The 10,456-nt window shown below is 43.5% G+C and overlaps 1 protein-coding gene across 1 annotated transcript; it reads left to right on the top strand.

Annotated features, from left to right (window-relative positions):
- The first annotated feature begins 1,022 nt into the window (after window positions 1–1,022).
- LOC141426084 (probable E3 ubiquitin-protein ligase HERC2) lies at window positions 1,023–9,907 on the top strand. Its single transcript, XM_074084946.1, has 13 exons — window positions 1,023–1,122; window positions 1,560–1,712; window positions 1,900–2,120; window positions 2,556–2,650; window positions 3,164–3,270; window positions 3,915–4,092; window positions 4,532–4,655; window positions 4,927–5,056; window positions 5,170–5,276; window positions 6,206–6,333; window positions 7,745–7,894; window positions 9,084–9,206; window positions 9,689–9,907. The coding sequence occupies exons 1-13, from the start codon at window positions 1,106–1,108 to the stop codon at window positions 9,905–9,907; spliced, it is 1,752 nt and encodes a 583-aa protein (XP_073941047.1). The 5' UTR covers window positions 1,023–1,105.
- Window positions 9,908–10,456: the final 549 nt, after the last annotated feature.

The following is a 10,456-nucleotide window of genomic DNA, read 5'->3' as shown; positions in this document are numbered from 1 at the left end:
GTACGCGAGTGTGAATGCGGCATTAGGGTATTACAAAATCGTTGTCCCGCAGCGTGGCGCGCGCGCGTGTGGTGCGTGCGGCGCCTCCGCGGCGTGATATGCGCGAGCAGCGAGCCCGCCGGCGCGACGCCTCCCGCGCTCAAAACGCTGCCCCAGCTGCTTTACGACCAGTACGACTTCGAGGAGACGGCCGTGAGGCTCGGCGCTCATCTACTGCACACTCAGTACTTCAAAGTACGGTTCAAAACAAAATTAGTCCCTGAAAGCTGTGTACTTGGCATACAAGTAGTTTCCATCATGACCACCTCTATTGCTATTGGTGCTACTGTGCGCTTTAAGCGTTCTTTTTTGCCCTGTACTATACGGCTAAAGTTACAAAATATATTTAATATTAAGGCAAATAAAGTCGTGGCCTTATCGATACCTACTTTGTAGTTGACTCATCATCATAAGACGTTCACTATTGGACATAGACCTCTCCCATAGACCTCCATTTGAACCTTGAGTTCTGATCCTGGCAGCCTAGCAGTTTATCCCATGCCAGCTCAAGAAAAAGACCATGGTACTGGGGAACTGCAGTCCAAGCTCACAATTGGACGTAGTTACGCAAACAGGAACCAACTAAAATGCACTCTATCGAGTTAATAGAAGGTGCATTTTATTAACTTGTTGCATACTTATCTAAACTTTGGGGGGAGGTGTAGGTTGGTTCCTGTTTGCATAACTACGTCCAATTTAAGAGGAGGTCCGTGCCCAGCATAAGGTCGTGTATAGGCCTAAGATGGAATGAAATGGAAAGTGAAGCAGAGTGAACTCACCACTGAATTTTACCCAGGAACTCGCATGGCTGGCCTGCGGGCTTCGCGTAGACGCTCGAGTCTGTCACGGCCGGACGCGGCGCGGTGGGCGTGGTTCAAACGCTACTGCCTCTGCATCCGCACAGCAGACGCTCTCATCCGACGCACCCCCTCCCTATACCGTTCCTCGCGGAAGTGAGGAAGAGACTCGCTGACCTGGGGTCTATAACCCTGAGGAGGGGAGCATAGATCACTACTACCCGTGGGAGGACGAAGTCAAGTACTCTACGATAAGGAATGAGCAGATCATGCATTGGGCGAACAAGTTAGTATTTGTAATATACTGATAAACTAATATATTATGTATGAAAGGTCTAGGTTGATGGCACCAGTCATGGACAAGAATGAATAATGGATTTTTTATGGCGTTAACCCTAATTTTAAGAAACGGACCCTACTTTTTTTTAAACTGGTAGGTAAAGTTCATGAATGGTAAGCTATGTTGTCCATTACTGGGTACTACTGTGCTCAATAAGTACATGATTGGTGCCATCACCCTAATATAATGTAGCTGAATTTTTTTTCATCAGTAGCCATTTGGTTGTTAGTTGAAATGCAGAGATGGATATAAAAAAAAACCTTGGTGTTCCCTACTGTTGTTTACCTTATATCCATGGAGCGCACGCTGTCTGTCTGAAATTATCATAAAGTATATCGCTAAGTACGGTTGCGTATGGTTCTCACACACCATGATCCCCCCAGAAAGGTGAACGACCCAACGGACTCGTCGCCGCGGCCGAGTGTGACGGCACAGAAGCCGGAGGCGGGGGGCTCCACGCCGACTTACTACCCCTGGGAGGACCACACCAAGTTTACGAGGCAACATGATGAACAACTGCTCCATTGGGTCAACAAGTAAGTGCAGATAAACTCGAAAGTATCACGCACGTTCCTTATCACTTTTATATAAATATCATAGGATAATTGACCACCAACGGACTTAGTTTCAAACTAAGTAAAGCTTGTATATCGAACCGAACGGATTTTGCATGCAACCTAATAGTAATACTCGTTTATTAATAACTGAAGACGTTACTTCCAGGCGTCCCGAAGACTGGAACGGTTGGTGGGTCGGCAACCCCCGCGGCTGCGTCGTCTACGGCTGGGGGCACAACCACCGCGGCCAGTTGGGGGGAGTCGACGGCGCCAAAGTGCGCGGCCCGAGCGCATGCCATAACCTCGCCTTGCTCAATCCGGTGCAGTTGGTCGGCGGGGAACAGACTCTATTTGCAGTCACGCCCGACGGGAAAGTGTACGCTACAGGTGAGAACAGTGAAGAGCTAAAGGTGCGGCCACATGCAGTCACGTGACATATAGAGATAAAGCTAAAATGTTGAGCTTTATCGCTGGAAAAAAAATCCTCTGCAATTTCGGAAAAAACACTTATTTTTGTCATGAATTCCAATTTATTTGATTTGTACCACTGACACGACTGCCACTAAAGGAGGTTAAGAAATTAGCCTTCAAGACCAAGATCATTCCTGCAAGCAGCCATCTTGACGCTGCTGTTCGACACGGCGACTTGACGCTGCTTTTTTGAGTCGCGTGAAATTCAAAATAGGGTCACGTAACCAGATTTATCGCTGGAAACGAGCGTCGAGCGACTTGCATGTGGCCGCACCTTAAAGCAAGCTAAATGGGTATTCCTCATGTGGCATAACACGTATCGCATAAACTTTTTAAAACTTGTTTCCTCAGGATACGGCGCAGGTGGACGGTTAGGCATCGGTGGCATCGACTCGGTCTCACAGCCCACCCTGCTGTCGTCTATCCAGCATGTCTTCATAACCAAGGTAAATGTGATATAAAGATTTCTTTTAAACGAGTAAGTGGTTTTATAAGACATACACTGGAAATAAAATTAATGACAAAAAAAAAACAATATTTTCATTTTTTTTATGGTCGTCATGCAACGTCTTATGTCGCGTATTCTCTGTCTAATTGACAAATTAGCACTTCCATATCGTCGTATTGTTTTAAAGATATTTAAAGAAAATGTTCCACAACTGGTTAATGAAGCAAAAAAGATATACATATTTGCAGAATTAAAAAAAGCCCTTCCCTATTAATTTTTGATATAAAGTGGTGTAAAATTGTATCGCGGCAGTAAGCCTACCGTAAGCTAACCTTTTTTATTGGAGGTTAGAAAAACCGTATAAAAATCACTGACAACCAGAGCCCTTGTTTGTAATGGTGAGTCTGTCAAAATATCTTGGCTTGAATATTAATTTGTAAATGCAACGGCTGGATTTCAGCCTTTTGCGTATCGGAACTAGGGAGCCCTGCAGCTGATGTTTTCTTTTCAGGTGGCCTGCAACTCAGGCGGCAAGCATTGCTTGGCGCTCTCCTCCGACGGTGACGTTTACAGCTGGGGCGAGGGCGACGACGGCAAGCTCGGCCACGGGAATAGAGTGTGAGAGTTATTTCAATTACAATTGTTGTCTGTCGCATGCAGCGATGCGTCCAAGTTACAACTCATTGGGTTCCGTGGGGATAGCGATCGAAACAGGGGCTGACCGTGGAGGGGATGGCGGGATGTTTTGGACTCCCTAGGAGCATGCCCTCGATAGGGACGAATGGCAGAAGAAGGGTAAATCTTTGCCCAGCAGTGAAACAAATAAGTGGAACAAAAAAAATCTGTATTCTTTCGTTTGTTACCGTGTACAAAGAGATATCTATAATTATATGTATTCGCATATATATAACTCTAGAAACCACGACCGATAACTCTAGACTAGAAACATGAAATTTTTCACGCAAATTTAATTTTGAAATTTAATAGATTCATGCAAGCGAAGCGACGGTTAAAAGCTTATTAGAATAATATGGTTTTTAGTGTATTGTTAAATTTTGATAATATAATCGCATACTGTGCCCTACTATGATAGAGTTATTTTACGATGGTTCCTGTGACAGACGTACACCTTATCTAAAAATTATTATCGACTTTTTTGAAATCACTCTATTACAGCTATCACTGCAAGTCACATGGATCATCGTAAAATGACTTTATCGTAGATTAAAACAAATGAGAATGAATCGTCTGTAACTTAACAGGAGCTACGACCGGCCCCGCCTGATCCCATCCCTTTCCGGCATGGAGGTGGTGCAGATAGCGTGCGGCGGCGCCCACTCGGCCTGCCTCACCGCCCGCGGTCGCATCTACACATGGGGCAAGGGCCGCTACGGCCGCCTGGGGCACGGCGACTCCGAGGACCAACTCGTACCCAAGATGGTCAGTAGCCTTCGTTACAAAACTACCGTGATACTGATAAAACTTACGTATAAAATTAAAAAGAGCTCAGCCAGAAAACATTTTTGTGTACTCTTAGGCCACGGGGCGGAATGGGCCCCAAACGCACTGAAGATAAAATGGGTTTGGGGTCGGTTAAACCTCTCAATGCGACAGGGAGATCAACGCAGAAATCTTACTCGCAGCGAACATAACAATATAGAACTGGGGAAATTAATAAATGGCCTAGACCAGTCACTAACTTGATTCCCACGGAATCGTCTTATTTTACGTGACGAAGTGATGCCAAATATTATCATAGCTAACTTTCTAAGTTATGCTGACCTGCAATTACAAAGTTTTCGTTTTTTTTTTTAATACAACACGATCCTGTTTCATTAAAGAATAAAATCTAATAATTATCTTTGAACGACTTTCGCAGGTGGAATATCTAGCTTCGCACCGCGTAATCGACGTGGCGTGTGGCTCGGGCGACGCGCAAACGCTCTGCATCACCGACGACGACAACGTCTGGTCGTGGGGCGACGGTGACTACGGGAAACTAGGTACGGTCATCAACCGAAACGTAAAGGGAGAAAAAGTAGAGCGTATCACTCGGCAGCAAAATATTTTTCCTCGGGAGGCTTTGAATCCCTCGCTTTTAGAATCACTCTGCATTCAAAATAGCACCCTCGCCATTAAAATATAATTTTACTCCCATGTGATACAATCTACTGTTGTGCAATTCACCCATGCCACGTGGTGTTTGAGGTTATTAATACGATTCCTACGCTAAAATACTAATTTTATTATTTATATAGTACACTTTGGCAACAGGTCGAGGCGGATCCGAGGGCTGCAAGCAGCCAATGAAGATCGAGTGCCTGAAAGGGCTCAGGGTCATAAAGGTGGAGTGCGGTTCTCAGTTCTCCGTAGCCCTGTGCCAGTGTGGCAGCGTTTACACTTGGTAAGTGTTCAAACTAAGTTCAAATCTTAGCATTAGAAGCAAGCAAACATAACCCTCCTTCGGGCAGCCGGGTACAAAAAGCATTAGAAGTGAAAAATATGTTTATTGCTTAGGGGAAAAGGCGACTATCACAGATTGGGCCACGGCAGTTACGAGCACGTCCGTAGGCCGATGCGGGTCACAGGAATGCAAGGAAAGATGATCGTTTCTATTGCCACAGGTAAATCAAAAATTTAATGTTTATGAATCTAGTTAAAGTCAAAAATGAACATATACAACTTTGCTCACCCGCGATCTTACAACAGCTACGTTTATGCAACAAACGTGAGTTCGTGCAGTTCCTCCGCATCCACACTGTAAGAACACACAAATCACACAAACCCAACTATCACTATCACCACACTACACTGATGCCTTTCGTTCACCATGTTGTCAGATGATCTAGACGTGTGGTGGTGGTGACGTCAAGTAATAGTTAATTGATAGGGACCTCTGCAATAACACCTGATTCAATAAATTATTTTTCTCAAAAATGTCCGTAAAAGTTGACATTATTCTTTACATATCAGAAGGTGAAGTGCATAGTTTATGGTCAGCGAAAAATTAAAAAGTTAAAAAGATTGCAGGCGCGCTAATTCATTATTGTCGAGCTAGCGCGCCTGCAATCAGTCACATTTTTTTTTAAATTTAAAAAGGCCATGGAAATGTTGGCACAAGTCGTATACAGCCAAGTCTAAAAGCCGCTATCACATAATTTTGTTGGAACTCCGGACTTTTTCTATTAGGTCTGAAATAGCTTGGGGTGTTTTCGGTGGAAAAATACACCTGCTATTTATTTTTATTGAAAAAAGGCGGGAAAGCGTAAGAAAAATATTGGAATAAAATTAAATTTTATAATATATTTTGAGAAAAAGTTTATTCTATTTCAGAATTATTCACCATTTTTGAGAAAAGCTTTATACATATTAGTCTCGGCTGGAATAGCAATTGCTGGCTTCGTATTAGTTAAACGGACTCGCAAGCTCGTCCGTTTAATACTCATACTTAGCCAGCAATTGCCTACTTCCAGGCCACGACAATAATCTACTATAAAAGTCTAGCATGTAAGCTTCATGTGGTATGTCTTTAACTTTATCCCGTTCCGTGTAGGGAGTCTCCACTGTGTGGCGTGCACGGACACCGGGGAAGTGTACACTTGGGGTGACAACGACGAGGGGCAGCTGGGGGACGGGACCACTCTGGCGGCGCAACGGCCGAGGTTGCTGACCGCCTTGCAAGTAAGTTAACTCTTTCTTACTATATTATAAATGCGAAAGTTTGTGTTTGAGTATGTGTGTTGGTGTGAGTATTTTTGTAACAGCTGTATGTTAAAACTACTGGTGATGGATTTTGCTGTCATGTTCGTTACGTAGGAGACATTGATGGTTTTTAAGATAAATATGGTCCTAAAGCTGCGTTTCCACCAATAACCTCATGGGGTTCAAAGTGATAATACTAGTACATATTATTAGCAATAGCATTTAATAGAAATAATTTAAATAAAGTGATAATACTAGTACATATTATTAGCAATAAAAGTGTCATTTTCCCTGTATCATTAAAATTATCAAAAAAAATAATTCAACTTCATCTATGAGACATTAAGATTAAAATTTCGATGACAATTTTTGTTGTATGGTGGGCCGCAGGAGGATAATGTGCGAGGAATGTGTTTTTCATTAACCAATTGAAACGCTTCATTCGCATTCGCCTTCGAACTAAAAAAAAAAAAGAGAGGAAAAAAGAGTGAGACATTTATTTTGACATAAATATACAACAACTTTTTAGTTAGGTATAAAGGTTTGAAAGACAAAGCAAAACAGAGACAAGTATTTTAGAAAGAGGAAAAAATTAAAAAGTTCACAATTTACATCTTTAAATAAATCACTTTTAACATGATTAATGCTTCTCTTCGCTAAACAATGTCTGTATATTTAAATTGTCATAATAATATATAGGTTATGGCAAATTCAGGAGTTGAGATATAACGTATTCTAAAATAGTACAGTCGAGCGTGCAGAAATATCTGAAATGTCCTCCCGGTCTTGGAAATAGAGGCGTATGCACGCTTTGTTGGGTGACTGTACAAGTAAGAAAAGCCTGAGTCCATGCAATTATAAAAAAGTTACAGGGATGTATACCTACCTAGTGCCATCCACGAAGACGCATGATTTTGTCAAAATTAGACATTAATGACATTGTAATAAGAACCACTATACGTGTCATCGTAAATGACTACCTATAAGGGCCTACGCTAGCTGACGTGGTTTGTACGGAGCGGGTGGACGCCTGTTGAAAAATGGTATGAGCAGCGCTAACAACACGATTTTACCTACCCGCGCCCGCAGGCGTGCGATAGCTAGCGTAGGCCCTAAGAGCTTGTTCACACTAGCGTTTTTGCCAGCGGTTTCCCGGCGGAGCGAGAAGGCGGCGTGCACACGTCGAGAACGCGTCGAGCACGCTGCTATATCATCGCGATTATTTACCGCCGCATGGACGCTTACATTAGCGACCGTACGAGCTTGATTGCCGCGTCCACGCTACGGTACCGCGGCGGCACGCAGGCGGCGAATAATCGCAGAGATATCGCCGAGAAACCGCCGGAAAAAACGTTGTGTGCACAAGCTCTAACAGTATTGTCACTCGTAGGGCAAGCGCGTGACCCGCGTGGCGTGCGGCAGCGCGCACACGGTGGCGCTGTGCGTGGAGGCGCCGCGCGCGCCGCGCCCGCCGCCGCCGCCGCCGCTCGAGTGCCATCTGCTGCGCGATATGCCACCGCAGCTCGTCTGCAACCGCCTGGTGAGAGCGACAAACCAGACATGGGATATAGTATCTGTATGGGTTCTTGATACACCCAATACAACCCTTAGTGATATATGCTTGATAATGCTGCTGTGATGTTGATTGATATTTATGTTTCTTGATACTGATTTGGTGCGGTTATAGTTGATTTATATTAATACTGATATGATGATACACTGATAGACCGATCGGTTTGATTAATAAGTTTATTGATAAACACAAGTATACTACACGCTTGCTATGTTAGAAGTGGCTCAAGTACAAGTAAAATGCAATCACATTAAAAAAAGTAAGTAGTGGAAGTGTTGCGTCGACATTGTACGTTGTAAAGACCGTACAGTATCGCTTTGTCTAAAAAGCAGCTGGTGTAAGTAGCAACTGATCTGAGTAGCAAGTGTTCCAATGAGCAACTGCTTCTATCTAACCTGTTTGTGTCGGATACTTGAAGAAATATAGGTTAGGTTAGGTCAAAGTTGCGTCAAGGCGCGAAGTGCCTCAGCCACGCGGAATAAAAGCGGAAAGCGGAGCTCCGTTGACTTTGAGTCAAAAAATATGCTATTTAATATGCTACTTAGACCAACTGCTTTTTAGACAAAATGATACTAACCCGACATGTGAGCCGGTAGGATTATTTTCAGCAGTATGCATTGCATTTCGCATCTGCATAATGTTGAGATGCATGTATAGGTTTAATTCTGTATCTTAGTCTTGTTCTATGTATTTTATTTTACGCTAGGGGGGTGCATTCCTTTGCATCCCCATTCCGGCGCCCACCAGAACATTTGGGAATATGTAGAGTACATTGTGCTTTCGGTTGCCAGATCAGAGGTTACAAAACCTTCTCATATGGCTAATATTTAATATTTTTTATTTTATTAAAATTTGGTTACACAAACGAGCTTATAGTCGAAGAAAGTGAATCACAAACCAGACTGAAATCTTTTCATGGTTTCGCTTCCTTTGGCAGATTTGTGGGATGTCAATATGACATGAGTATAGCACAAAAGTTCCACCCTGGTACGTGATTCAGTTTCTTCGACCGTTCTTTCTGTCAATACGCAACCGACTTTCTTCGCACTGACAATCCTTTTTGTCTTTTGCCTACAATTCCCTAGGTTTCTCACACTTCTGCTGGTTTAGAGATCCTAAACACAAGTGAATTTACAGCTAGATTTTGCATTTACAGGTACTACTGCATCAGTTTTCGGAACTGGTATGCCCTAATCTTACAATGCTCATCCTAGAGGGCAACCTTGACCAATTGAGAAGCTTGATGTTCTATTCAGTTAAAGAAGCTGCGTTCAGAAAGGTAATTGAATAAACTATTTATTGGATCTACTTTATAAATAAATGCTCTGTGCAGCCAGCCATCCCGATCGTTGTCATTTCACGTTTATTGCGCGGACAAAAAGCTTTTATTTAATTATATAATTAAAAGTAAACATAATTTCTTAAAAATTTCCTTACGATTGTGTTGTCAATTCCCTTATTCTACTCTACTCTACCTACTGTAATAGTTCATAGCCTTTATGTATTTCAAGGTTTCTTGCTGTTACCGTTACAATTTCATTAACGACTGCGTATACCGTCATCTGAATAGCGAAAAAAAAACTTATGAACACGGCGTAGACTAGCGCATTTTGTGAATCGTCGTTCAAGACTCAAAAAATATTCAAATAGCTTGTACGAAGGTGACTGAAACTCATTTGAAGCGCGCCGTCTGCGGTAAAAAACAAAGCCGTTTGCATTAGCCCTTTCGTCTTAGACAAGAAATGTTACATGGCTTTCCAGGCTGTGATGGCGACGATGGTCCGCGAGCGGCAGCACGGGCCGGTGGTGGAGCTGTCGCGCGTGGCGGCGCGGCGCGCGCGGCGCGGCGGCGCGGGGCTGGCGGGCCCGGCCGGCATGCGCTCCGTGTTCGGGCAGATGGTGGCGCGGCTGCCGGCGCTCACGCAGGACGCGCTCGCGCTGCCGCACCGCGTCTGGAAGGTCAAGTTTGTGGGTGAGTGACGTACATTAAAGCAGGGCCGGTTTTAGCACTTAACATTTTGGGAATTTTCAATAAGGTATAGGCTTCAGGGGCACCTTTAAGTCCGGCGCCCTGGGCGGTCGCCCCACTGCGCCCTACCGTAACGCCGCTACTGCATTAAAGTGTCATTTTTATTGCACTGTCCCGTAGAGTAATCAGGAGAAACTTGACACCAAATTGACCTAGTCCCAAAGTAAGCGAAGGTTGTGTTATGGGTACCAGACAACGGATAAACATACTTAACCTCTCGTATGCATAAACTAAAATAAATACTACATTCAAGTCTCACCTATTTTAATTAAAACGACTGCTAATTAAAAAAAGAAATCTTATATTGGTACGGATTCGCTTTCTAAGCATACCAGGGGTTAAACAGATACGCTCAAATTAATCATTTTAACTGCCCGATCAAATAGTTTACATGTGCGAAGCTGCGGGTGAACTAGTTCAAATAAAAAAAAAAAAAGACAGCCGTAAAGGCATGGATCTCTTAGGGCATGGAGGTCTCGAGCATACCAGGAGTTATTTAT

The sequence above is a fragment of the Choristoneura fumiferana genome, chromosome 3 (genome assembly GCF_025370935.1).
Source record: "Choristoneura fumiferana chromosome 3, NRCan_CFum_1, whole genome shotgun sequence".
NCBI lineage: Eukaryota > Metazoa > Arthropoda > Insecta > Lepidoptera > Tortricidae > Choristoneura > Choristoneura fumiferana.
This window is presented reverse-complemented; position numbering and strand designations above follow the sequence as displayed.